Source organism: Drosophila mojavensis, unplaced genomic scaffold (assembly GCF_018153725.1).
Source record: "Drosophila mojavensis isolate 15081-1352.22 unplaced genomic scaffold, ASM1815372v1 contig_36, whole genome shotgun sequence".
NCBI lineage: Eukaryota > Metazoa > Arthropoda > Insecta > Diptera > Drosophilidae > Drosophila > Drosophila mojavensis.
The window spans coordinates 15,457,157-15,484,653 of NW_025318858.1; the positions used below are offsets into that span (position 1 = coordinate 15,457,157).

The 27,497-nt window shown below is 44.8% G+C and overlaps 3 protein-coding genes across 4 annotated transcripts; all 3 read right to left on the bottom strand.

Moving 5' to 3' along the window:
* Nucleotides 1-241: 241 nt before the first annotated feature.
* On the bottom strand, nt 242-8,722 carry LOC6576917 (fatty acid synthase). The gene is made up of 5 exons (XM_002002861.4): nt 8,257-8,722; nt 1,484-8,196; nt 1,317-1,412; nt 1,104-1,247; nt 242-1,023 (listed from the first exon to the last, which is right to left on the bottom strand). The coding sequence occupies exons 1-5, from the start codon at nt 8,489-8,491 to the stop codon at nt 910-912; spliced, it is 7,302 nt and encodes a 2,433-aa protein (XP_002002897.1). The 5' UTR covers nt 8,492-8,722; the 3' UTR covers nt 242-909.
* Nucleotides 8,723-13,174: 4,452 nt separating this feature from the next.
* LOC6576918 (fatty acid synthase) lies at nt 13,175-23,546 on the bottom strand. The gene is made up of 7 exons (XM_002002862.4): nt 23,393-23,546; nt 21,813-22,040; nt 20,277-21,742; nt 14,336-19,585; nt 14,181-14,276; nt 13,412-13,558; nt 13,175-13,348 (listed from the first exon to the last, which is right to left on the bottom strand). Exons 2-7 carry the CDS (start codon nt 21,997-21,999, stop codon nt 13,235-13,237), a joined length of 7,260 nt encoding a protein of 2,419 aa, XP_002002898.1. The 5' UTR covers nt 22,000-22,040; nt 23,393-23,546; the 3' UTR covers nt 13,175-13,234.
* A 409-nt stretch (nt 23,547-23,955) lies between these two features.
* Nucleotides 23,956-24,770, bottom strand: LOC6576919. Of its 2 annotated transcripts, none has more exons than XM_002002863.4 (3): nt 24,591-24,770; nt 24,257-24,519; nt 23,956-24,193 (listed from the first exon to the last, which is right to left on the bottom strand). In XM_002002863.4, exons 1-3 carry the CDS (start codon nt 24,655-24,657, stop codon nt 24,029-24,031), a joined length of 495 nt encoding a protein of 164 aa, XP_002002899.1. In that variant the 5' UTR covers nt 24,658-24,770; the 3' UTR covers nt 23,956-24,028. The 2 variants fall into 2 exon arrangements, with proteins under 2 accessions (XP_002002899.1, XP_015020906.1); XM_015165420.3 differs by having other exon boundaries at nt 23,987-24,193; nt 24,253-24,519.
* Nucleotides 24,771-27,497: the final 2,727 nt, after the last annotated feature.

Here is a 27,497-nt window from a genome sequence, read left to right on the forward strand (position 1 = left end):
TCATATCATTTATATTGTTGTTATGTTATTAATCTGTATTTCTAGCTAAACGATTTAGCTGTCTATATAAAAAAAGATATTTCTTGATAAAAAGAGAAGTTTCAGTATATCTTCAGCTGTTTAAAAGGATAAAATTATAGGTATTTTTTATAGGGTAACAAATTGTTAGGAAATCATGGGAACAGTATTAAAGCCATTAGGTAATCAGCATATCAACAAACGAATATAGTCTACGACATAGTTATTAATATGAAAGTTTTCTTTATTTACTCATAATATGTTTATGGACTGTATCAATTTATATATATATCCTCAATAATCATGAGCGATCATTTTGTATGTCTATTTTATACACCAATATAACAATTTTTCGTTCTTGTTTAGTTTGTTTTTCAATTTGTCGATAAATATATAGGTTGAAAAATTCGAATAATGAGAGAGAAACTACAAACTTTAGACTTAGAATTACAAAATTAAAACTAAAAAAAAAACATGTGACAATTGTGCACACATTTATATTTGGTTAGTTGAATCTATTGCTAGCTGTAGTTCTTAAAGGAATCCTGTTGCTCCCCTCAACTGCCCGGAATCGCAGCACGTGTGGATTACTTATTGGACCTGGGCATCCACAGGAGCTGCAAGACGGCAGTTAAAGACGAGTGCCGGCTGCTGTGCTGTTGTCTACCGTCCAAAATCGTTGGTTGTGGGAATGTGTTGTGGATTCGAAAATGAAATTTGACTATATTCCTTGTAGCTTAATCATATAAATTCATTTATAAAATGTGCCAGCCGTTGTGATGGGTGATGATGCGCCTGTGCACTTTCTTATTAAAAATAAGAAATATATAAATTCCATGAGTATTATTTATGTTTAGTGTGCGCGTGCATTTTGGAATGTAGCTAAGTTGCCTAGTTAAAGAGTCGCTTCAGTATACTCTGTATGGTCACCAAGGACTGATCCTCTATGAGGAAGGTGCGATGGTTGCCCTCCACTGTGTGCACTTCCACGGGCTTTGTGCAAACCTTTAAGGGAAAAATTTGCAAATTAATAAGAATTCCAAATATATTTTTTATATGTTTGTCTTTTTCTTTTCGAAGCTCACCTCCTTCAAGCGGTAGTCTTCATCCATTTTAGCAGAGTTATCGGTAGGCTTGACCAGTGTCACCTTCGACTTGAGTTTCAGCTTGGGCTTGAAGCTGTCAGCCAACTCCAGTTTCTTGTAGAAAAGTTTCGCAGCCGTTTTGATCTGTCGAGAAAAGTGAATCAGTAGTTTACTGTAAATAAAAGTTGCTAAAAGGAGAAACTCTGTACTCACTGTTTCCACAGGCTGTGTAATCTCTACGCTCAAGAGCTCGGCAAACTTCTCGAGTTTCTCCTCCCAAGTGGGAATCACCAATAGTAAACGTACCAGCTGTGAATGAATAGGAAATTGAATTAAATATGGAATATGATTTGAGAGGTTTTCTTTCATCGATTCCTTACAGCTTTGTAATCAATGTTGGCTAGCACAAGGCCAAAGTAGGCCAGGCCGTAGCTCTGATTGCTGTTGTCGTCGTCCACTGTGTATCGCTGCTTGAAGCTGCTGGTGTACCAATTGACGTAGGTGGGCGCACCATCCAGCATGACAATGTTTGCGATTTCATTGGTCTCCTCCAGGATGCCAGCCATGACGTAGGTAAGCAGACAGCCGAACGAATAGCCGGCTAGCTTGTAGGGTCCCTTTGGCTGCACCGTGCGTATCTGCTTGATGTAGAACTTGGCAGCAGACTCAATGGAGTCCAAGGGTACGCTGCTGGTGAATTGCAATCCATATGCGGGCACCTCCAGGCGCTTGGCCAGCAATGCCACTGCCGTGGCAAAGCCCTCAATGGGTGCCATGAAGAAGATGGGCGTCTGTTTGCTGTTCGGTGGCGCTTGAGTCTCCAGCTTGACAATTTCCTCAGTGGGTATTAGAGAAGTGGTGAATACCACCTGGGTGCCATCGCCCATGGGACTGGCTGTGCGCGACGGAGGCGTCGACTTGGCAACGGTCTCAGTGGCAGCGGCATCAGTGGTATTTGTAGTGGTCTTCACATCGGCACCGCCATCCATTTCCTTCAGGGCACCGAAAGTCAGCTGGCGAATCTCCTGAGTGGACAGAACAATATCGAAGTTTCGCTCCAGAGTTTGCTTGATTTCCGCACCCATAAGCGAATCCATTCCCAGATCGGCTAGGGAGGCAGCGTCCTGAATGTTTTTGGTGTCACGTAGACCCAAGATATTGGAAATGGTGGCGATCAGACTAACTCCGGCGGACTGATCAGACTTGCGTTTCTCGGCCACCACCATGGAAGCCAACACCGGATGGGGCTGTTGCAGGAACAGATCGATGGTCTGCAGGCAGGACGGCATGCGTTGGGGCAGAGTTCCTCCAATGACAGTGTCATTGTCGCCGAGATTCTCCAGCACCAGGCCAGTGTCGCCAATGGCACCCCATTGGATCGATGTGCCCGGGAAGCCGCTAATTTGACGCTGCTCGCAGATGCGCTCCATGGCCGAGTTGGCGAGACCGTAGTTGGTTTGGCCAATGTTGCCACGGCCGCAGGACACGCTGGAGAAGCAGATAAAGTAGTCCAGCTCCGTGCAGATGGTGCGCGAATATTGGTCCAAATATTTGGTGGCTGTCACCTTGGGATCGGCAACGGCCTTGAAGTCCTTCGCTGTTTGATCCTCGATCAGAGCATCGCGCAGCACGGCAGCCAGATTGAAGATACCTCCAACCAAGGCCAGCTTGTTGCTAGATTCCAGCAACTTCTTGGCGCCCTCGGCTGTGGTCACATCGTTGGTATCGATGACCACCTTCACGCCGCGCTCCTCCCAGCGACGGATCATAAGTCCCTGATAGCCGGTCCTCACACCAGAGCGAGAGGTGAGCACAATATAGCGTGCTCCACGTGTCACCAGCCAATTGGTGAGCTCCAAGCCGAAACCACCTAGGCCGCCGACAAGGATGTAGCTCTTCTCTGGATGCATGTAAGTACGGGGAATAGCGTTAATTAGACGCGGCTTGGGCAGCACCGTCTTCTTGCCGTCCTCTTCGTCGCGCACCTTGATGACCACCTTGCCAATGTGCTTGCCAGAGGCCATGAAGCGGAAGGCCTGCTCCACTTGCATGTCATTGAAGACAGATGTGGGCAGTGGCACAACGGCGCCGCTCTTGATGCCCTCAGCAACAAGCGATACCACTTGGTTCTGCATTTCCTCCTCGCCTTCCATGACACTGTCAAGCAGGATGCCATGGAACGAGGTGTTCTTCAAGAACACAGACATGCCCAAGGGGCTGTTGTTGCTCAGATCGAATTTGCCAATCTCCAAGAAGCGGCCATTGAGACCCAAGCAGCGGATCGATGCTTGAAGTTTCTCCTCCGACAATGAGTTCAGCACGAGATCCACACCACGTCCCTTGGTTTCACGCATAACCAACTGCTCGAACGATGTGTCACGCGAATTGCCAATGTTGCGCGCCTGCAGCTTGGGGAAGCGCTTCAGCAGAAATTCACGCTTCTCCTTGCTGCCCACCGTGGTGAAGACAGTCAGGCCATGATGCAAAGCCACAGAGATGGCGGCCTGGCCCACTCCGCCGGAGCCGGCATGGATGAGGATGCGCTCGCCCTTCTTCATTTGTCCGCGGACAAGCAGGGCATAGTAGACGGTGGCATAGACGCAAGGCACCGTCGAGGCCTCCTCCATGGTCCATTTGTCGGGAATTTGCCACATCATGCGCTTGCTGGCGATGCAAGTGGTTGCCAGAGATTTGGCCGGCACCATGGCCATGACACGGCGTCCGGCTGAGTCACGACCGGCGAACTCCAAGCCCAAGACGCAGTCCTGCTCGGCCAAATCGCCAGGAAGAGCATCTGCAGCCAGTTTGCCTGAGGACAGCATCACGTCACGGAAATTAATGGGCGCATAGTAAACGGTGCAGGTTTCCAAATCCTTCTTGGTGGAGTTCTCGATCTTGGCGCCCTCAATCCACTTCAGCGACGACAAATCGCCCTTCACTAGGGTATTGACATAGGCATGATCGACTTGTAGGGTAGCTTGCTGCGTCTCCAGTTTCAGGTGACGGAAAGTGCCCCAGTTGCCGTTCTTAAGTACATTCGAAATAAGATCCTTCTCCAACTGTTTCTGGTATACAGGCGTGGTCAGCGAGAACTTCTCGGAAACGGCATCCTGCACAAACACCAAACGTGCAAGTTTGCCTCCATTCTCATTCTTGATGCAGGTCATCAGACCGACGGCACCAAACAGCTCCTCGTTCTGGCAGACCACATAGACATATTGTGTGTTGTCGGTAGCCGCTGTGGCCAAGGCAGCTTTCAGATCATCCACCCAGTTGAAGTTCTTCTCTGTGACATTGACGACCACAGACTTGCGGGTCTTCAGGTCTGTCTTGCGCCGTGCCAGGACAACAACACGAGTACCGCCGAGCACCTGCTCCTGCACACTGACGAAACCGAATTTCTCCAGCAGGGCACGTCCAGTCTTGGTGAACGTATTCACCGTCTCCTCGAACAGTAGGAAGCCGTTGTCACGAATGCTAGCAATGCTGTTCTCGAGGGTCTTGGTATCCGGACGGGCGAGCACATCAATTCCATACACAAAATGACAATTCTGCTCAACGGGCTCCTTCAGCACGTCCTTGGAGATGACGCGTACACCAGAGTCACCCAGTGCGTTGGCAATAGTTTCCTCATCGTTGTTGGATGTGACCACGGCCACGTCGCCGGTGAGCACAGGCTCGCCCTCAATTATCTGCAGCAAATTGTTGGCCATGAGCACATCGGGATTGCGACCGTTGGCCAACTCGACACCCTTCAATTTCACGGCTCCGCCGGAGTTCTCGATGATTAGCTGAATGGCCACATCGAGAGCATGCAGACGAGCCTTCTCGGTGTTCTCATGCAGCTCGGTTGTGTTATTGTTGGCCACAAAGGTGTAGCGCTCCAGGGTGGGTGGGTTCTGGGTGCCGGGACGACGCTGGGCCAGCGAAGCCTTAAGGCCACGCAGCTCTACACCGCCGCTCTTGATGACATTGATGTCGTCGTACCAGTAGACCGGCACACCAGTTTCCTTCTGGGCCTCCTTGCTGAGTCCATTGATCAGTTCCAGGTGCTTGAGTGGATTGATCACAGCCTTCTCAATGCGCGTGGGCAAGTACAGCTCGCGCAAGTTCTTGCTGAGAATGCTGAACTGCAGCATGGTGTCCATGAAGCTGATCCAGTTGTCTACCCATTGCAAGTTGCCAGTGGAGGCATACGTATCGGATTTAACAATGCCACGGAAAATTCCGCTATAATCGTAGCCGCGCAGACGCAACTCCTTGTAGACATCGTTGGTGGCCAGCTGCTTCGCAACGGTGCTGGCTGTCTGGGGCTCCAAAGGCAACTCCTCGTTATCGATGCTGTCCGGAATGGTAATCCTGCCGGAGACAGCCAAGCTGCCGCTCTCACAGATCTCGAACTTTCCGGTGCCGTCAAAGAAGTTGATGCCAAACTTAACCACGGCGCTCTTGTTCAGAATGGTGGCGCGATGGAACACCAAATCCTCCATGACAACGGGCGTCTTGTGGAACTCTCCGCCACGCATCTTGGCGAATGTCATCCAGGCGAGAGTCATATAGCCAGTTGCTGGGAATAAGATACGTCCATCAATGTTGTGACCCGCCAGGAAAGCATCCTCCTCCTTGGACAGATCGACCTCGACAATGGTTTCGCCCGATGACGTCTCCTTGCCAAACTTGGCCACCAACCACTTCTGTGTATGATCCCAGCCGATCTTTGAGTTCAACATGGGAGTGCCGCGACCCACCGGATAGCTGATGGGACGCACCAAGTTCAGTACTTGAGGCTGAGCACCGGCAGCATAGAGTTTTCCCACGTTGGTCAGGAAGAACTCCACGTTGTTTTCGTGGCCGCGCTTTACCAAGCTCAAATTGGTGGCGTCCGGGCCAAGAGCACGCTTCAGAATGGCCTGCAGTAGGCCGTGAGGTGCGATCTCAATGGCAATGGCATTCTTGGGAACGTGTTGCAGAGCCTCGTGGAAAAGTACAGGGGAGAGCAGATTGTTCACGTGGTAGGCTGCGGACGACTGAATGGCAACTGGTGTGCCCCAGGCGGATTCCGGAATGCTGGTGCTCACCCAACGAGCGGTACGGTTCTTGGCATTGGGAATGATCTTCTCCAGACTCTTGCGCAACTTTGGTCCGGCATCAGCAATGTATTTGCTGTGGAATGCATAGCCGCTGCTGTTGACAGCCTTGGCGAAGATCTGCTGAGCGCTCAGCTTGGCTACCAACGCTTCGATAGACGCCTCGGGTCCAGAAATCGTGCAGTTGTCCTCGCTGTTGTGGCAGACAGGGAAACAATCGCTGGGAACAACCTTGTGCGCCTCTTCCCAGCTCAGGCCGACGGCAGCCATCTTGCCCTTGGGCAGTTGCGTATCCAAGATGCTCTTGCCACGCCAGTAAGCGGCCAACACAGTTTGCTCCGGGGTGAAGCAGCCATCGGCATAGGCACAGCCCAGCTCGCCCACCGAATGTCCAACGATGCCGTCGGGATGAATGTTGAGCGAGGTGAGTAGATCCGTTAGGGCCACTTGCATGGCGGCAATCGAGATGAACGAGTTGAGAATGTTCTCAAAGCTCTTGTCCGTGGAGCGAGTGAGCACATCAATTAGATCCACGCCCTCTGGCTTCAGAACATCGGCGCAGCGCTGAATGGTCTTGGCAAACACATCGATCTCCATTAGATCCTTGGCCATGCTAGCCCACTGGCTGCCCATACCCGAGTAGACAAACCAGATAGGGCGCTTGTCATCGCTGAACTCAACCACCTCGCGCTGCAGCGAGCCCTTGTTGCTCACCACGGTGTAGCCGCGGAAGTAGTGCAAGGGAATGGGCTTGGAGTGAATGTCGTTAAGCAGCTGCAAGTATTCATCGTCGTCGGTGTGTTCGGCGGCAGACTCCAGCAAGTCTTGTACGGCTTCGAATGTACGGCCGGATGCAATTACGACTTTCGGTCCACCATTACGTGGGGTGATGGCCTTGGGCTTGGGGTTCGATTTCAGAATTACGTGAGCGTTGGCGCCACCGAATCCAAACGAGTTCAAGCCAATAATGCCTCCGTTCCATGGCAAGTTCTTATCGACTACCTTAAGGCGGCCATCGAGCAGACCGTACAGATCAGGATTGGGTTTGTTGTAGTGCAAATTGCCGGGTATGATGCCAGTCTCCATAGCGATCAAGATTTTGGCCACCGAGCACACGCCCGACGCAGGCTCCGAGTGGCCCATGTTCGACTTCACCGAACCAATCAAAAGGGGCGTGGTACGGTTCTTGCAGAAGAAGTCTGTGATCGAATTCACCTCCTGTGGATCACCAACCTTGGTGCCGGTGCCGTGAGCCTCCACGTACACAACCTCGTTGGGATTTAGGCCGATTTCCTCATAGGTCTCGCGAATCAAACGGTTCTGCATGCTGCCAATGGGATAGGTGATGCCCTGCTCCTTGTAGCCATCCGTGTTTGTGCGCACGTTCAAAATTGTAGCGTACACACGCTTAGCAACCGATGTGCGCTGCAGAAGCAGCACAACACAACCATCGGAGCGTACGTAGCCGTTGCCCGACTCATCGAAGGCCTTGCAGCTACCGTCTGGGCTCAACATGTTCAGCCTCTTGAACTGCAGCGACATGGTGGGCTTGAGAATGAGGCCAGCACCGGCGACAATCGCATTGTCGGTCTTGCCCTCACGCATATCAGAGAAGGCCTGTTCCAAGGCGTATAGTGAGCTGGAGCAGGCGGTGTCAATGCTGTAGCTGGGTCCCTTGAAATCGAACGTGAATGAAATTCGATTGGCAAACATAGCGCGAGCGCAGCCCGTCAATCCGTAGCCATTCACACGATCCGGATCACAGCACCAATGCTGCTCCGTTTCCGACGTCGAGACACCGATGTAGACGCCAGTGCGCGAGCCACGCAAATCTGTTGGATTCAGGCCGGCATCGATGATTGCTTCGTGAGTCAGCTCGAGCATAATGCGAAGCAAGGGATCCATGCATTCGGCTTGCTTCTGATGCACGCCAAAGAACTGCTGATCAAAGTTCTCGAGATCGCTCTGCTTGATCTTGCCCATTCTGTCGGGCAGTCCATATAGACCTGTAGTAATACAATTAAATTTAATAGGATTTCAATAGCAATTAAGTTATCCACACTTACCGCGCTCCCAGCGTCTGGGATCATCGGTGACCATATCGACGCCATCGAACAGATTCTGCTTAAACTCCTCAATATTCGAACTCTCCGGCAAACGGCCAGAGAAACCAGTTATCGCGACTTCCTCATTCAATGCCTGCTGACGCGGCGCATAGTGTCCACCACCCAGGTCCAATTGGGGGGCAGTACGCGTCGCTGGCTCAGCGGTGATCACTTCTTCGGAAAAACGGGCTGGCATATTGTTGTCTGTTAGGGTATTCGTTGCACGGTTCCAATCGGAGGTGCTAGGTGTTAGCTGCTCGCTTGGCTCCTTGAAGGCGTCAGGTTGCTGTGAATTTTGTTGCTTCCTATTGCGACGACGGCGTCGACGTAAAGCCCGTGCACTTTTACCGCTATTTTGTACAGTGGGACCGTTGCTATTGTTACTTTGCTTAAGCGCAACAGCTTGCTGATCCACGGCTTGTAACAGTTTTTAGCGACTGTAAGAATGAATCGAATCGAATTTGTTATTAATATCATCGATCAACTGCTGCCACAAGAACTATTTTATATACATATACTCTAATCTGAACTGGGCTGCAAAAAAAACCAAGGGGCATAGATATGATTTTAGAGAAAATGAAAATTGTTCAGAACAAGAATAATCTACAATTCGATTCATCTATTTAGAATTATGGCAAATAAAAATTGTAAAGAAATTTTTAAATATCGTGGGGACTATCAATCGAGAAAAAATGTATGTATGGCCCAATCGACATGTAGGTAAAATAATAATAATAAACATGTACAAAATAATTGTATAACTTAGGCCACTCTTGAAGATTGCAAAAATTTTCTAAAATTAAATTTCTATTAGAATCCTAGATCTCATTACACTCCTTATTTAAGTTCAAAAATATGTTGACTATATATACTCAACATATAATTATGTTTATATATTTTTAAAGATCTATTTTCAATCTTTTGAAAACGTATTGCATACTTCTTTGCAGTAAACGAAATTCGATTAAATTTAAATTCGAAAATAGAGAGTAAACATAGATAGAGCATTAAGGGAGACCTATCAGATAATTGTGTTGACAGAAGTGCATAATATTTATTTACCACTAAATTCACATATTTACTACTTCAAATATCTGTCTGAATAATTAGTTACTAACATTCTATAATTAAAAATTACCTTTATCCTATACTAAAGCCATTAGTACACCAAGTTCATGTAAATTGTACATGTAAACATAGGCAGTGGTGGCTAATTAAATAGGTATAGCAGGGCTATGTTAATATTAAACTACTTTATACTACAGCTACTGTTAATGTTTCTGTTGTGTTGAGAAAGCTTTCGTACGTATTTTGTTTCTCTCGGAAGTTAAGCATCAGCCCGGCTAGTCGAATGATTGACTTATGGCGAGTAATTGAAAATCAGGTGATTTCTGGAGATGATGCTCGTGCAACAACTACTTTGCTCTCAGCGGCGATTTTGCTTGTTTATGGCGTGATTGGTGAATGCTCAACAGTGCGCGGCAGCATTATTTGTGTATGTATATATGTACATATATACAAAAACACAAATATGTATATACAAACTGACTCTCATCATGCTGCTCTCTCTCTCTCTGTGTACAGAGAGGCGGAAAAGACAGTGCAACACAAAATTTGTTAACATAGAAATGCCAAAAGCGGGGTCGCAGCTGACGCTCACCCATACATAAATGTTTGGCACGTTTTACCGACAAAGCTCGTACGATGTGAAGAGCACTGAGAACGGCATGATAAAAGAAGTTCGCTAAGCTAAGTCAGTAGTTTGTGGTTTGCTTGTATTTAATATGAAAGAAGGTCTGCAAGAACAGTTTTAGCAAGTATACAAACATACATATTTATGTATGTAACATTTACATAAAAAGAAAGAGAGGGAGAGCGCGAGAGAGGCGCCGGCTTTCATCGTAATGTTGCCCGCCACTCCAGCCGGCAACAAATAATCCAAATATACACACACACACGCACGCACATACTCATACATTGACATTAGCATGACGCGTGTTCGAAAACAATTTGTAGAGAGTGAGATGGTGGCGTGATTTTCAAGTTTATTTAGGCATTATTTTTGTTAGTCTTAGGGGGTGTCCGATTCGCTGCTGTCGCTTTGTTTGATTTCTTACCTTACCTATGGCAACATTCAAATATACATGTATATACACATGTATATCCTTTTACATTAATTATATACAATAACTAGGAAGGGACACCTATAAATACATGCATATACAGCGTGTCAATTGATTTTTAGTGCGACTATCGAACCACTGGCCGAAAATGGCGTCATTCGATATGTAAACAAAACGGTCTGTTAGCAATAACCAACTGCGACCAGCCATTGCATGACGGATCGTAACTGAGTATTACAGGCACTACCTTCTCACACTTCAAGATTGTTTATTTATGCACTCAGGTCATTTCACACTTATCGATAATTGGACGACTGCACCTAGCACTCGGAGTCCATTCATGCATTGAAACACCCACACCCCTTCCTATACGTATGCGTACATAAGAGTCGTACGAGTCGCGCGCCTCAAGTTCATTGCCAATGATAAGCGGGAAATGGTCTGATTAACGCGAATCGACTTAATATCACTGATAGCACATCTCCACAAGTATTACGAATTGAGGAACTTTTGTGTATATTCATTAATAATTTTGCGACTGAGCACTTTCTGGTCGCGTGCCTTAAATATTTCGCTATCTGGATGGAAAATATTTAGACACACACACATTGACAAACATACATATACGTATATATGTATATGTATGCACGTAGATTAGAAATTTTCCAATCAATTATGTCATTAGTTTTCCTTTCCTTTTCCTTTTAGACTGAAATCATAGAAATCGACCAACTTGTCAATTAGAATGCGAAACCCTATCAAGTACTTTTCTATATGAAATGAAGTCGATGACGAGGTCGGGTTTCAGGCACTATCTGTGTATGGTTATATGTATATGTATTCACAAGCATACATATCTTGGAACTGCGTACTTTAAACATAATCCTAATTAGCCATGCTATCTAAATAATTTACTCCTTTTAACTGCGTTCTATAATTTAAATGCAAGCTAAAATATTTACATAGACTATATAGCCCATAGTACACACATACATGTGTAAATACGTATGTATGTATTTAATAGGCTGTTGTGTAGGCAACCCCTAAGTATTCGTCTGTCTACTGCGAATTTGCTAAAAAAAAAAAATCTATAAGTCTAAAGGGGCAAATATTATACGGCAGGTGAGAAGTGATTAAAGTTAAAAGTTTAACACGATTTGGACCGGATTGTGTCATTTGATATTTAAACTGCTAATTAAAAACTACATGATGCCATAGTTAAAAATTCTAGCATCAACTCAAGTTGATCTTAAAGTGGAATTTACCAATTTCTTGCCGACGACGAGAAAGTTAGCAATAGTTAATGAAGTTTTGCATTTAATGTTCTCTCTCTTTTCTCCTTTCTTGCAGAGCTAATTTCACACGCACACTGGCGCACTAGTAAACGGCCATGCATGTAATAGTTTGAGTGTGTGTGTACATGTACACAGTATGTCTGTGCAATGCAGAATACATACCTAAAAATCAGGCGATTCCTCGACAGCTGTTTTATGAGACAGCAGCAACCACTTGCCCGGGCGATGCGAATGCCAAGGGAAACGGTTAGAAGTTTTGTCGTTGGGACAATTAGTTCCTGTGCGTTACAAATCGACCGTTTTAGATGTTGGTCAAATAAACACAATTGCTTTCGACTTCTATATATATTGTCACTGTTTTTCTTTTTTATTGTTTTGTTGCACTTGGTGAAACAGCTGGGTTATTTTCAATAAATTTATTTGGATTATTCGAAGCGAAATTGATTAAACACTTTGCTACGCGCAGTTGATGGATAACACACTTGGTAAAGGCGAATCGACTTCTATTCAAATGAAGACTACCGCAATTCCTGGCGCGACCTAACGACGAAAGTGAACGAATAGTCGCGGCATCAGGTGAGCGGTGGCTTTTATACGAGTACAGCGTCTGGTGTCGATGCCGCAAAAGCTTGTCTTAGTGCTGTGAGAGCAAGAGAGCTAGCAGCAGCAACAAGCAAGATAAGCACTGAAAGCTCTTTGCTCTCTGTTAACCTTTCAGTCTGTTATGCTATTGAGCTGTTGTTGCTGCAAACTTAACAGCGACTGCGAGCCCTACATAACAGCTGATGCGATGTTATGTTTTGAAATTTATTTATGTTTGTTCGTACATATATACATAAGTGTGTATTAGACGCGTTAATATGCGACAGTTTCAAATCGGCTGACATCAAAATCGCACCACTTTTTGTTTTAAAACTCTGAGTGAATGCACTAATATATAAACATACATACACACAGACATAATCATATGTGGATATTTGTTGCTGTAAACAGAATAATAACACATTATTGTATATGTTGCATGTATGTATGTGTTATATAGATAGGTGAACTGATAAAATATTTTGTACGGTTCGTTCACCAAGAGGAGCATATTAGTTTTGTTTGACTTTTCTAGCAAATTAAATAAAGGTTTTTTTACAGTTGTATATTTTAAAACCCCTATAGAGGGCGTTGCATATCTGCCTTACGAATTTAAAAATTTAATTTTAAGTCGTGAACTAATGTTGTGCAGTCGGTAACGTCCGACTTTAACATTTTTACTGATCGTTCATAATACATATATTACTTATATGGACGCATGTTTGTATTTATGTATGTATTATATAGTGTGATCCTATTCCTTATCAGTACGAAGCTTTTTTTGTTAAAAATTTCATTAGGTCGCACAAAGTCAGACGGAAAATTGATTCATCAAAAGTAAATAAACAAAACATGAGTTTAATACAAAAAATTTGCCTATTAATTATGTATTTGCATATATTATAAAATAAAATTATTATTAACATATAAAGCGTGGAACTATTGTGTTTCTTTGCATAAAACCTTTTCGATAATTTGCAACGTTTGCGCCTCCTTGAGGAAGGTTCGATGGGTTCCTGCCACTACATGCATATCGATTTGAGCGCTGCAAATCTATAAATTACATGACGATTAAGTATTTTTCAATATTGAATGCATTCAAGATTATTTGATTACCTCCTTGAGACCGTAGTCATCTTGAGACATAATTGCATTATGTTCCGCCGATTTAATCAGCACCACATCGCTGTTCAGCTGCTTTGCGCCCTTGTAGCTCTCGGATAGAAGAAGCTTTTGCTTAAACATGCAGGCTGCTTTCTTTATCTGAGAATGCAGATATTTAAAATCATTAAATTAACTTATTTTATATTTAAAACGAAATTATATTATTTATGCTTTAGCGACTACTTTTTAACATCATTTATAATTATGAATTTCTGGTTCTGCATTATTGACTTATTAGGGCTTGGCATCAGCAGAACCTAATCCTTGACGATTCTAATTGATATTCAAAACATTGCATTGTAAGAATTCTCTAAAGTCAACTGTAAATCTGGCTTGAATGGACGAAATAAAGCTTAGCCTCTGTCTGAATGTTGATGTATTAAAATTTCTTAAATGTCTAACTTGATCTTTGAATGAACAAATTTAAATCAAACTAAAACATTTGGGTTGAATTGTCGAAATCAAGTTTTGCTTGAGACTCTACGTGGGCGGATTTCAAGGAAGTTTTAAGGATGTACACTAATCCTTATAAAATCTGAAAATTAAATTTGATGCAAAAATGTTGGGTTGAGCAGAAGAAATGAAGCTTAGCTTGATGGTTTCTTAGTTTGAAAAAGGACAGTTGTAATTTGTAGTTTACATTATAACTATATTAAGTGCTTAAAATTTGCTCAAATTTTAATTATAAATATAGTATTTCTGTATTAATATTATAACTTACCACGTCCTTTGTTTGTTGAGTATGCGGCGATAAAGTCTCTGCAAGTTTGTCCAATTTGAGGGTCCATGTTTCGACACCTTCCAGAACTTGCAGCAACTGTAGACGGACTCGAGTTTTAGAATGATATATATATAATAGGGCTATTATTGATATACCTGATTGTAGTCCACATCTGCCAGCAGAGCACCAAAGTAAGCCAACGTCATGGACTGCTGGCGGTTCAGATCGTCGGTTTGCTTCTTCGCCTCCTGCACGTAGCCGCTGGCCATTGTGGGAGCACCGTCCAGCATGATGACCTTGACACCAAAGCGCCGTTGCTCGAGGGCAACGCCAATGGCATGGGCGAGAAGGCAACCGAATGAGTAGCCCACAATGTTGTAGGGTCCTCGGGGCTGGAGCTTTTGTATTTGCTGCAAGTAGTAGGCGGCACAGGCCTCAATCGAGTCCAGTGGCACCTGCTCTGTGCACTGCAGGCCGTAGGCTGGGCAGGTGAGTGAGGCGGCCAGTGCTTCGATGGCAATGGTGAAACCTTCGATGGGCGCAAGGAAGAACACAGCTGGCTCATTGCCGGACTTCGTCGCTTTCGATTGCAGCCGCACAAGCACATCCTGTGGTAATACTTCCTTGGCGAATACCTTGCGAGTCTCATCGGTCTGAGCAATGGTCGTCTGCCCCATCTTCTTGGCAACAGAATTTGTCTGCGCCACTGTAGCTTCGTCGATCCTTGAAGCCGTCGCTTGCGCCTCTCGACTATCAATTTGCTTAAGTGCAGTGAAGGTTAACTGGCGAATTTCCTGGGCGGACAGAACCAGATCGTAGTTCCTTTCCAGTGTCTGCTTGATCTCGGTGCTCATTAGCGAGTCCATGCCCAGATCGAAGAGTGTTGTCTTGTCCGGAATGGAGTTGACATCCCGCAGACCCATTATGTTTGCTATGGTTGCTATGAGGCTTTGGCGATTCGATTGCTCCGTCTTGCGCTTCTCTGCCAGCACCATGGATGCCAGCACTGGGTGGGGTTGCTGCATGAATGTATCCAAGGTCTGCAGGCAGCTGCTCATGCGTTGCGGGAGAGTTCCGCCCACCACGGTGTCATTGTTGCCCATGTGCTCAATGATCAGGCCGGTATCGCCAATGGCGCCCCATTGGATGGCAATGCCGGGATAGCCCTCGGCCTGGCGCAGCTCGCAGATGCGTTCCATGGATGAGTTTGCCAGACCATAGTTTGTCTGACCAGGATTGCCGCGTCCCGACGCCAGGCTTGAAAAGCAAATAAAGTGCTCCAGGGCCGGGCACATGCTGCGCGAGCACTGGTCCAGATGCATTGTGGCCAGTACTTTGGGTGCAGTCGCCACCTCAAAGTTCTTCACCGTTTGCTCTTCGAAGAGCCCATCTCTGAGTACTGCGGCCAGATTGAATATGCCCCCGACCAATGCCAATTTATTGCTACTCTCTAACAGCTTCGCACAGCCCACCGCCGTGGTGACATCGTTGATGTCGATGATTACGCGTACGCCACGCTCGTGCCAGCGGCGGATCATCAGGGATTGGTAGCCGGTCCTTAGGCCCGAGTGTGAGTTCAGGACAATGTAGCGTGCTCCACGACTCACCAGCCAATTGGTGAGCTCCAAACCAAAGCCGCCCAGGCCGCCAACGACAATGTAGCTCTTCTCTGGATGCATGTAGGTGCGGGGTATGGCGTTGGTGAGTCGCTGCTTGGGCAGCATCGATTGCTGCTCCTCGTTACGAATTTTGATGACAACCTTGCCAATGTGCTTGCCCGATGCCATGAACCGAAAAGCCTTTTCGATCTCCTGATCAGTGAAGACAGTCGTGGGTAGAGGCCGCACAGCACCGTTCCGAATGCCCTCAGCAACAAGTGATACGACTTGCTTCTGCATTTCCTCCTCGCCTTCCATGACACTGTCAAGCAGGATGCCATGGAACGAGGTATTCTTCAAGAACACAGACATGCCCAAGGGGCTGTTGTTGCTCAGATCGAATTTACCAATCTCCAAGAAGCGGCCATTGAGACCCAAGCAGCGGATCGATGCTTGAAGTTTCTCCTCGGAAAGGGAATTGAGAACCAACTCAACACCTTCTCCATTCGTTTCATTCATTATCATTTGCTCGAACGAAGTGTCACGCGTATTACCAATGTTGCGCGCCTGCAGCTTGGGAAAGCGCTTCAGCAAAAATTCACGCTTTTCCTTGCTGCCCACCGTGGTGAAGACAGTCAGGCCATGATGCAAAGCCACAGAGATGGCGGCCTGGCCCACTCCGCCGGAACCGGCATGGATGAGGATGCGCTCGCCCTTCTTCATTTGTCCCCGCACGACCAGGGCATAGTAAACAGTGGAGTAAACACAGGGCACTGTAGAGGCCTCTTCCATGGTCCAGTTGTCGGGCACATCCCAGAGAAGATTCTTATTGGCCAAGCAGTTCGTGGCCAAAGACTTAGCAGTGACCATCGCCATGATGCGACGACCCCGTGAATCGCGTCCAGCAAACTCTAGACCCAACACACAGTCCTGGTGCGCCAAGTCGGCGGGTAGGGCATCAACACCTAGTTTACCCGATGCCAGCATGATATCTCGGAAGTTCAGGGGAGCGAAGTACACTGTGCAGGGCTCCCATTTTTCAAGGTCCACATTTGTGCTGCGAGGGCTTTCAATCCACTTCAGTGAGGACAGATCTCCCTTGATCAGAGTATTGACATAGGCTTGCTCCACAGTTAGCAGCGGCTGATGTGAATTCAGTGGAAGGTGTCTGTAGGTGCCCCAGGCACGATTCCGATACACATTGATTGCCAAGTCCTTGGAAATTTGATCGGCAAAGAAGGGATCCTTCAAAGAGAATTTGGGGGATTCGGGGTCTTGCAGTAAGTACAGGCGAATGCGGTAGCCAATTTGTTCTCTCTTTAGGCAGTTTATAAAGCCCAAAGCTCCAGTGCGAGGATCTCCCTGCGCTACAACATAGACGTTGGTCTGTTCGGATTGTGATTTGCTTAGCGCAGTTTTTAGTTTGGCGATCCACTTGAAGTTGTCGTTCGAGACGCGTACGATTGGCGAGCTGATGAAGTCTTTTTCGACTATTTTCCTGGCCAGGATCAGCATGCGATCGCTATCGTAGATCTGCTCCAAAATAGGTAATATTTGTAGTCCTTTGAGCTGGGCCTGCCCGCTGGCCTTGAAAGCACTAACACTCTCCTCCAGCAGAAGAAATCCGCTCTCAGCTTTAATCGTATCGATGCAATTCCGTAGCTGAAATTCTGCTGATGTCGGGTCGGTGCTTAACAAGTCCGCGGCATACAAAAAGTCGCACTGCCGCTCCACAGCTGCCTTGGCCAGATCCGCGACAACGATACGTACTCCGGAAGATTTTAGTAGCTCAGTCAGCGCTGATTCATTGTTGTTGCTGTTGGTGGCTACGGCGATGTCACCTACCAGGATTGGTTCACGCTCAATGAGCTCCAGCAGCTTGACAGCATTTAGGTTCTCTGTGCGACTGCCGGCCACCTCGACGCCCTTGATTTTGATTGCCCCGCCGCTGTTCTCGATGATCAGCTGCATGGCCACGGTTAGGGCCTGGATCTTTGCATTTTGCTGATCGCCGCGCGGATCTATCAGCTGCACATTCGGGACAAAGCAATAGCGCTCCAGACTGGGTGCATTCTGGCTGCCCGAGCGACGTTGGGTCTGCGCCGTCTTTATTTTGTGTACCTCAACCCCGCCGCACTTGACCACGGAGATGTTGCGATGCCAGTAGGCCGGGAGTTTCTGTTGGTGCTGCTTGACTAGCTCCAAGTGTTTGACGGGATCGATGACCACGCGCTCGATGCCAGTTGGGACGTACAACTCACGCGTGTTGTTGCTGAGTATGCGAAACTGTAGCATGGTGTCGATGAAGCTGATCCAATTGTCCGCCCACTGCAGGCGGCCAACGATGCCCGAATTGTCAAGGTCTAGGATGCCCTGGAAGACGCCGCTGTAGTCGTAGCCGCGCAGTCGCATCTCCTTGTAGACATCCTTGGTGCAGAGTTTGGCTAGCCCCGCGCTGCCTGGTAGTGCGGGCAGATTCAGCAGCAAATCCTGCCCATTGGCCACGAGTCGCATCTTGCCCGATGCCACCAGGCTGCTGCCCTCGCAGATCTCGAAGGTGCTGCTGCCCTGGAAGTAGTTCACCGCCAACCTGATCGCTGCGCTTGCCTCCAGCCCAAGAATGGTGGCACGATGGAACACAATATCCTCAAAGACGACGGGCGTACGCTGGTAGTCGCAGCCCTGCTGCTGGGCCAGCATCATCCAGGCCAGTGTCAGGTATCCCGTGGCTGGGTAGAGTATACGGCCATCGATGGTGTGTCCAGCCAGGAAGGCGTGCTCCTCCTTGCTCAGGTCCAGCTCAATGCTCAGCTGGCTCGACTGGCGGCCACCTTGAAACTTGGGATAGCTCCATTTTTGCGTGTGATCCCAGCCTATCAGGGAGCTGAGCATGGGCGTGCCTCGAGAGACGGGATAGCTGACTGCCTTCGACGGGGACATTCCCAGCAATTGGGGCTGACCACCGGCTGCATAGAGCTGACCAATCTGGGTCATCAGAAACTCCGCATTGTTGGCGTGTCCCCGTTGCATGAGGCTGACGTAGCTTATTCTCGGTCCGAGCGCACGCAGTATGGAGCGGAAGAGTCCGTGCGGAGCGATTTCCACAATCAGCGCATTCTCGGGTATGTGGCGAATGGCTTCATGGAACAGCACAGGTGAAATCAGATTGTTGATAAAGTATGCTGCCGAGGCCATGCGGCATGCCGGTGTCTCCCAGTCCCGCTCCAGGACGCTGGTGCTCAGCCAACGCTTGGAGCGCAGCTTGGGCTCTGTGATCAGACGTTCCAAATTCTTACGCAGCATTGGCGCAGCATCCGCAATGTATTTGCTATGGAAGGCATAGCCACCCGACTCCACAGCTCTCACAAAGATGCCCTCGGCGTTCAGCTGTTGAATGGCTGCGTCCATGGACTCAACGGGTCCCGACACCGTGCAGTTGTCCTCGCTGTTGTGGCACACAGCATAGCAATCCGATGGCAGATGCTGGCCTATCTCTTCCCAGCTCAGTCCCACGGCTGCCATTTTGCCCTTCGGCAGTCCAGGCGTGTCCAAGACGCTCTTGCCACGCCAGTAAGCGGCCAACACCGTCTGCTCGGCTGTCAGGCATCCATCCATATAGGCGGCGCCCAGCTCACCTGCCGAGTGACCTATAATGCCATCTGGCTTTATGTTCAGCGTTCTGAGTAAATCTGTCAAAGCCACTTGAACGGCAGCGATCGAGACGAAGGAGTACAGCATGTTGTCAAAAGTCCGCTCGGTAGAGCGCGTGAGAACCTCTATCAGGTCAAAGTCCATTTGATTGAGTACCTTTAGGGTTCCATACATATTATGAAAGACATATATTAATTATTTATTTATTTCTTATATATTTTAAACAAGCGGAAGAAACTGTGGTCTGTCGGTGGTAAATGACTACCAGTAATGAATACCTATACTGTATAATATACCATTATTTTTATCTGCCGATAACTCAACTATAACTTAAAACCGATGTGCTACTAAATTGGGAGCGAAAACTCAACTCATTAACGTCTGTTCTTCTGTTCCCCAATTTCGAAGGGATCTATCTCTATCGTATTTTGTCTTATTTTCGCATCTAAAAAAAAAAAAAAAACAATTTCTAAGAGCAAGCCTATATATTTCTAAAGTCTCGCTCATCTAAAATGTTGCTTATTTGTAAATGGTCCGTATTCTACTGTGGGACTTTAGCGGTGCTTATATTTTGTTTATCCGTAAATCGATGTTCAACTCTGTGTCATGGGATTGAGACGCAACGATTATTTATGGAAGCTAGCAATTTATGTATATATAATAATAATAATAATAATAATAATTACACTATATAAAGTAAAGTTCTAATAATGATTTCCTCTAGAGATCAGCGTTAATCTATGTTAACATAAAAGACATTCAAAATTCATATGAAAACTTCTGTGAATTGTTAAACAATTTCACAAATAATAATAAAAAACTGATTAATTTCAATTTGCTTACTCACCTCGGCACAGTGCTGTATAGACTTGTTGAAGACCTCGATTTGCATTAGATCCTTGGCCATGCTGGCCCATTGGCTGCCCATGCCGGCGTAGACAAACCAAATGGGTCGCTGTTCCTCTTCGTAGGGCAGCACCTCCTGCTTGACGATGCCGGTCGGGCCTAGCACAGAGAAGCCGCGATAGGGATGCAGTGGAATGGGCTGCGAGTGAATGTCATTGATCAGCGCCAAGAACTCATCGTCATTGCGATGCTTCGCAGCTGCCTCCAAGAGCTGCTGCACAGCCTGTTCGGTGCGACCGGAGCAGGTGACGAGCTTCAGCAAAGGATCCTTCGGTTTTGTGCTCAGCTTTTTTTTCTTCTCGTGCGACTTGAGAATTACGTGAGCATTGGCGCCTCCAAAGCCAAACGAATTGAGGCCAACAATGCCGCCCTGCCAGGGCAGATTGCGGTCCGTCACTTTGAGTCGGCCCTCCACCAGGGCTGGTACGGCGGGATTTGGCGTGTGGTAGTGCAAGTTCTTGGGTATAACACCCTCTTCCATGGCAATGATCATCTTGGCCAGTGCACTCACGCCCGAGGCGGGCTCAGCGTGACCCATGTTGGACTTGACGGAGCCAATTAGCAGGGGACTGGGACGCGCAGGATGGCAAAAGAAGTTGCTCAGCATGTTGGCCTCCTGATCATCGCCCACGGGCGTACCGCTGCCATGGGCCTCCACATAGACCACCTCGTCGGGACTGAGCCCAATCTCACTGTACGTCTCCTTGAGCAACTGATGCTGCATGCGACCGTCCGGAAAGGTGACGCCCTGCTCCTTGAAGCCATCCGTATTAGTGCGCACATTCAGAATGGATGCATAGATGCGTTTCGCCTGCTCACTGCGCTGCAGGAATACCACGGCGCAGGTGTCGGCTCGGGCATATCCATTTGCGGCCGCATCGAACGTCTTGCAGGCGCCATCCTGGCTAACGATGCCCAGACGCAGAAACTGCAAGGCAAAGATGGGCTTCAGTATAAGATTGACGCCGGCCACCAGAGCGTAATCGCAGCGTCCGGCACGCATGTCCGTGTAGGCGTGAGAGAGCGCCACCAGGGAGCTGGAGCAGGCAGTGTCGACAATGAAGCTGGGGCCCTTGAAGTCGAACGTGTAGGAGATGCGGTTCGCGAACATGGCACGGGCACAGCCCGTCAGGCAGTAGCCATTGATGCTGCTGGGCTCCATGTTGGGTATCTCGTGCTCCGTCTCGACAAAGGAGAGGCCAATGTAGACGCCGGTGCGAGTGCCGCGCAGCTCTGACGGATTGATGCCCGCGTCAATGATGGCCTCGTGTGTCAACTCCAGCAGCATTCGCATGCACGGATCCATGAGCTCCGCCTGCTTCTGGTGTACGCTAAAAAATTGGTCATCGAATTTTTCCAAATCCTCATCTCTCATTTTGGCCATCCGCTCTGGTAAGCCAAATATGCCTGCGGATATACACACATACATTTATATCGGACTGCGAATCATATCGGGCTAATCAGGTATTTCTCCTACCTGCCTCCCAGCGTCGCGGATCGTCAGTAACCATATCAATGCCGTTAAGTAAGTTCTGTTTGAACTCCTCCACATTACTGCTCTCCGGAAATTTGCCCGACAGTCCCGATATGACAATATCGCCCACTCTACTGGCAGCTCCATTGCTTTGCGCGGTCGACTGGTCCACCCTTTTCTTGCTGCCCATTTTATATATTTGGTTCAGTGTCGTATTGGTATCGGATTAATCTGTGCATTGCAGAAATATAAACAATGATGCATTTTAAACATTGAATCGAACTTTAATTTAATTGCAGCAAGTAAAAAATTGTTTGGAAAAATATAGTCATTGAGAAATTTTAAAGTTTTCTCTTGGAATAAAACCCAAATTCATAAAAAAAAGAAATTTAAAAAGAAAAGAAAGCGTAAAATATAGTTTAAAATACAGCAAATAAAAAAAATAATAAAAATAAATATGAATAAGTAAAAATCTACTTTTTTAATCTTTTGAATTAACTTGGTTCAAAATATAAAAATCTTTTAAGCAATTTATCAATTAATTTTTCTAAATGAACAAATTATTAACTTCGCATTAATTTTTAATAACTATCTAGATATTCATTAAACTTACAAAAATAAAAATAATAAAAAAATAAAAATAAATACATAAAAAAAATCAATAATCCATAAACTATAAAAAATTTGAAATGGAAAAAAAATCAATATACTAAAAAATTGTTAATTAGAAAATCAACAAATAAAATGTAATTAAAAAAATAAATAAATAAATAAAATAAAATCACTTCCAAAACATTTTGTAATCTACTTTTTGTTTAGAAGAAAATACCAGAAAAAAATTAAATGGTATTTAAAAAGTGTGTTTTAAAATATCGCAGCTTGATATTGAGCCATTCTATATAATATATAAAATACTGTGAGCTCAAATTAAAATTTGCAATACAAATAGTTCTTATAGGATAAGATATTGTAATTTACCGAAGCACATTCAATATCTTGAAATAGCTTTTCAAAAAAATAAAATATATAGTTCGCAGTCGGGATATATTTTTTTGAATCTCTAAATTTGCAAGGATTTGAATTGATTATGTGTTTTAAAGAAATTTGTATGAGCTAAAAATGGTTAAATATATTGTTTTTAATTGCTTATTTAGTTAATTCACTCAGTTCGATGTTTTTTATTTACATTGTAGAAGTTCACACATTGTATTAGTCCAGAGCCATACAAGATAGGTAATATCTCAGTAGCTCAGTACAATGTAAATAATAACATAATTAGTTTTGAAAAGTCCATCGCCCCATATGTACGAATCAAATGGAATTCTTCACTGTAACACATTCGATAGTATGTAAATGGAGTCTATGGCATTTGATTGGAATGCGCACAGCACGAGCAAATGTCAACGGGAATAACAAATGGAATTTTGAAACACGCCACGTTCTGTGTGGTAACAGCTCAAGCAGTGGGCTCCGACGTTTTCTTGTTGCTCTGAATACACACAAATACACACACGCACACACATATACATATACACATGTGTATAGATATAGATACTTGTATAGCTCTTTTCACTGGCACTCACTTTATCTTGTAGCGTTTGTTTGACACCGTATATCCCTTGAAGGATCTTGTTTTTCTTGTTTTGAGTTTGTGCTACAGGATATGTTCGTTTATCGAGTTGATATATCCTTTTAGTCTCGGCTTGATATCGTTCCGACTAGATCCGAATGCACACTGAACGCGTCGCGCACTGCAGACACTCTTTTTAAGCATTCGGTTCTGGGGGGGAGGAACGGAAGAGTTCTAAAGTCGCATACATAATCGCCCATATCCATAGCTTATACTAATTTCGTCTATCCGTTCAAAGCACCAGACTCGACACAAAGAGTGCGATTGAATTGCGACCAAGCGTCGATCACGCCCCACTGAATAATTCATTGTTATGCTAAAAAGCCGTTCAGAAATTCTAACAGAAATTGCGACGCACCGACACCAGGAGAAGCTGGACAGGTGTGCCAGCCCAGCACACCAGCCGTAATGTGCACCCGTACACCGGCAGCCTATTCGTCTTGTGCTGAAAGACCCGTGCTCGTGCCTATGCTTATGCTTATGCCCATGCCCATGCCCCCTTAATTAGTCCAAGTGTGTGTGACAACGCCAATTTGACCCACTTTAATATAAAAATACCAAAAAAAAAGAACAAAAACTAATTTAAAACTTAGTAGTTGCCGGGAGCTCTGCAGGCGAGACGATAGAGCTGCTTCGTTGTTAGTTTGCGCTTCTTCTTGCTTTTCGGACGAGCGATTGGCTGTTTGTAGATACATTTTCGTCGCTTTTTCACACTGGTCTTCGGTTTGAGAACCCCATTACGCGGGTCCTTCAACTGCGGAAATGTCATTAGACTATCAGTCAGATCATCTCAGCTCAGGTTTCTGCACGCACTTACTGTCTTGGCTAGACGCTTGACCACATTTCGTTCGTGTCCCTCGGCGAGTGCGTGTTCATCGATTCCTTGGCACGATTTACGATCATTCTTGGCACGCAAGTTGAAGGGCATGCGAATGCGTTTGTCGCTCAACAGGAGCAGCCCTAGATTGGTGCCCAGTTCCACGGAGAACTCCACTGCCCGCTTCAAAGTGCCAAATGGACTGATGACATCGTCCATGACCACGTCCTGTATCTTCTCACACAACGAATCTACTGAGGTGCCTGTGTGAATATGGCATTTGGGGCGATTAATCGGTTGTGGACCACCCACCTATACCGTTAATGTTACTCACATAGATCTGGCTGGCGACTTAGCAGATCCAGCACGTACGGCAACAATGATGTGGTATTGATTTCCATTCGAAATTATGTTCTATCTAAAATATTATATAAAAATTCTAAAAATTTACTGCCTTGAGTGTTCCTACTGTGTGTTAAACAATGTTTAGGTAAACTGTAAATGAACACATTCTCAACGATACTCATACTTCGAGCGTCTGTCGACGTCATTTGTGACAAGTTTCGAAAATGTTCATATTCTAATTTTCTTAACTTAAATTTGTATTTCATTTCATTAATCAATTAATCATCAATTTCATTAAGAACAAAAAATATTGATTATTTTTAGGTTTTTTTTGAAAATAATTTTGATAGATTTATTATTATTTTTAATATTATACTAAACTATTATTATTAATCGTATACTTTATAAATTTATTATCTAAAAAAAATTTAAAATGATATCTTTCTATTTATACAATTGTTAAACTTCCTATTCTTTCAGTTTCTATTATGTCATATTAATATATTTTTTTTATTGTTTTATTATTTTTTGTACTTTATAATATGTATATGTAATATATATGTATTTTTTTAATTTTTGTATTATTTGTATAATTTATGTATGTATAATTTATATATCTACTATTTATTATCCTTATATGTATACAATCAAAAAATTTTTGTATAATCATCAAATCGCAAATGCTTGTTCTTCAATTTATTATTTATTAGCTATTCAAGCGCTATATACTGAGGCTCAACTTGACATTGATACAGCTATTCACACTTAAAATTATGAGCTAATTGTCTCTCCAGATTATTACCGCCCGTTCTGCTCTTGATATGGACTATAGTCTGTATAGTCTGTAATTCTCTTCCGCAAATAATCCAAATCTACGCCCTCCAACTGCGTGGGAACTTGAGTAGTTCAGCAATATTTATACCATTCGACTCAATAAGGTATTCTTACAACTGCAATCATGGTATGTTGCTAGAGGTTTGATCTAATATCAACTTGCATATAATGCACTAACTTTCTTCTCTTAGAAAGCAACATCAATGTGTCTACGTATGCATATATTTATAAACTTTAAAACTATAAATAAAATTTAGAAATACATTTATTTATAATTAATGATTACCATTTCAAATTACGTCAACTACACAAAAAACATTGCAACTAATTTACGTAAATCAAAGATTCTCTACGTAATACACCAAATGAAGAAAAGAAAGAAAAAAAGCAATAATAATAAGAGAATATTTGTTGGCAAAAATTTGTTCACCTCGAGTTCACAATTCACAGTTCATGTTGAGGGACTTTAGCCTAGGTTTATCATCAGCATCAGCATCGCCTTCATTATTATGTTTATAATTAAGAAAATTATAATAGCCACAAACTATCGCAGCTCTCTGAGGCCATGGTCCATCATAATAATTTCTAGGCACGTTTCTGCTGTGATTGCATTTAGATGGCATGATAATGATTTTATAAAATTAAATAAAAATACAAATTCACAAATCATTTCTTATTTAGGTAAGCATTTTCCATCAATCTTCAGTTAAGTAGGGTGCATTATCTCATAGTCTTAGCCGACTTCTTACTAAGTAAATAGATTGTTAAATACTTAAAGGGAAAATATATATATATATGTTTATCACTGCTTTCAGATGCCGAATTTACCACAGGAATAGCAATCAAAATTCTATATATTATGTTACTAGGCCACCAGCTAAGCAGTTTCCAATAACCTTCAGGTAAAAGGGGCGCCTGCATTACCTCATAATTTCAGCCAATTTCTCCCTCAGTAAACGGATTGCTAATTACTTAAATGAAAAAAAAAAAAAAAAAAAAAAAACCAAAATAATTCGCTCATTTCTGATGTCCAATTTACCATAGGAATAGAAATTAAAAATCTATTATTTATGCCTTAAGTAATACAGTCAAGATAAGGATGTATTTCGCTATATAACAGGTGAATAAGTTCCGTATCAATGCCGAATGCGTCTGCATGGCCACAGTAACAACGACAAACTATGGGCTATAAATAACTAGTGAGAATTGTAAAGAGGGAATAGTAGAATAATAGAATAGTAGATACCCTGTAGAAAATTGGGGAATAAGATGATGTGTTCAGATGCGTTTGTACCCAAAATAAGCTACTGGGAAGAGTCGCATTATGTCTATTGAATTTGTCTCATCTTGATGGTGTTTGACTGATTGCTAATCAATATCATAAATGCAATGCCTCAAGGATATTAGAAATAGGGAAAACCGGAAATAATTGTATGCGCATCAGCTGCTTTACAGGGTATCAGCGGCAAAACATCACCAGACCAAAACAAAGACGCGTGCTGCTACTCTTGATTGCGCTGGCAACAGCAGACGAGGTTGCTTCCAGTGCGCCTTGACCTTGCTTGGGTGATAGCCGTGCCACATCGCATCGTCGCCCATCTAGCCCGACACACGACTATCTGCCGTTGCGGACACATGAGAACAATGTGATTAGCTCCAGTGAGCCGCGTGCCAGCGGCAATTGGTGATAACTGATAACGCGGCGATTGGTTAGTCAGGCTGGCGCTGACATCGAACTGGACCTACGGAAATTTACTACAAACAAAACAAAACATACAAAAACTAAACAATGTGTGTGTGTGTCACGCGCACTCATATAGATATACACATGCATACATATATACATATGTACATACATATGTGCAGTCTATTAAATTTATATTTGTAACTGTATATACATGTTTTATACGCATTATCGGCTGACGAACTTATTATATACGTACATATATATTTTGAATTTCGACCACAGCTACATCACATTTGCCTGCATGTTTGATTGTAATCACGCATACGACTAGTTGCCCTTGGGAATGCAGCCTGTCAGGAGAATGCTCACATATGA

What these genes read in the sequence shown, in the direction of transcription:
- LOC6576919 (XM_002002863.4), bottom strand. Translation starts at nt 24,657, where the DNA reads ATGGAAATCAATACCACATCATTGTTGCCGTACGTGCTGGATCTGCTA. An exon ending in AAGTCGCCAGCCAGATCTAT is followed by an intron (nt 24,520 to 24,590) that starts GTGAGTAACATT and finishes ATATTCACACAG; the next exon opens with GCACCTCAGTAGATTCGTTG. An exon ending in TCAAGCGTCTAGCCAAGACA is followed by an intron (nt 24,194 to 24,256) that starts GTAAGTGCGTGC and finishes ACATTTCCGCAG; the next exon opens with TTGAAGGACCCGCGTAATGG.
- LOC6576918 (XM_002002862.4), bottom strand. Translation starts at nt 21,999, where the DNA reads ATGGGCAGCAAGAAAAGGGTGGACCAGTCGACCGCGCAAAGCAATGGA. An exon ending in TCCGCGACGCTGGGAGGCAG is followed by an intron (nt 21,743 to 21,812) that starts GTAGGAGAAATA and finishes GTATATCCGCAG; the next exon opens with GCATATTTGGCTTACCAGAG. An exon ending in CTCAACAAACAAAGGACGTG is followed by an intron (nt 13,559 to 14,180) that starts GTAAGTTATAAT and finishes CTGCATTCTCAG; the next exon opens with ATAAAGAAAGCAGCCTGCAT.
- LOC6576917 (XM_002002861.4), bottom strand. Translation starts at nt 8,491, where the DNA reads ATGCCAGCCCGTTTTTCCGAAGAAGTGATCACCGCTGAGCCAGCGACG. An exon ending in TCCCAGACGCTGGGAGCGCG is followed by an intron (nt 8,197 to 8,256) that starts GTAAGTGTGGAT and finishes GTATTACTACAG; the next exon opens with GTCTATATGGACTGCCCGAC. An exon ending in CCAACATTGATTACAAAGCT is followed by an intron (nt 1,413 to 1,483) that starts GTAAGGAATCGA and finishes ATTCATTCACAG; the next exon opens with CTGGTACGTTTACTATTGGT.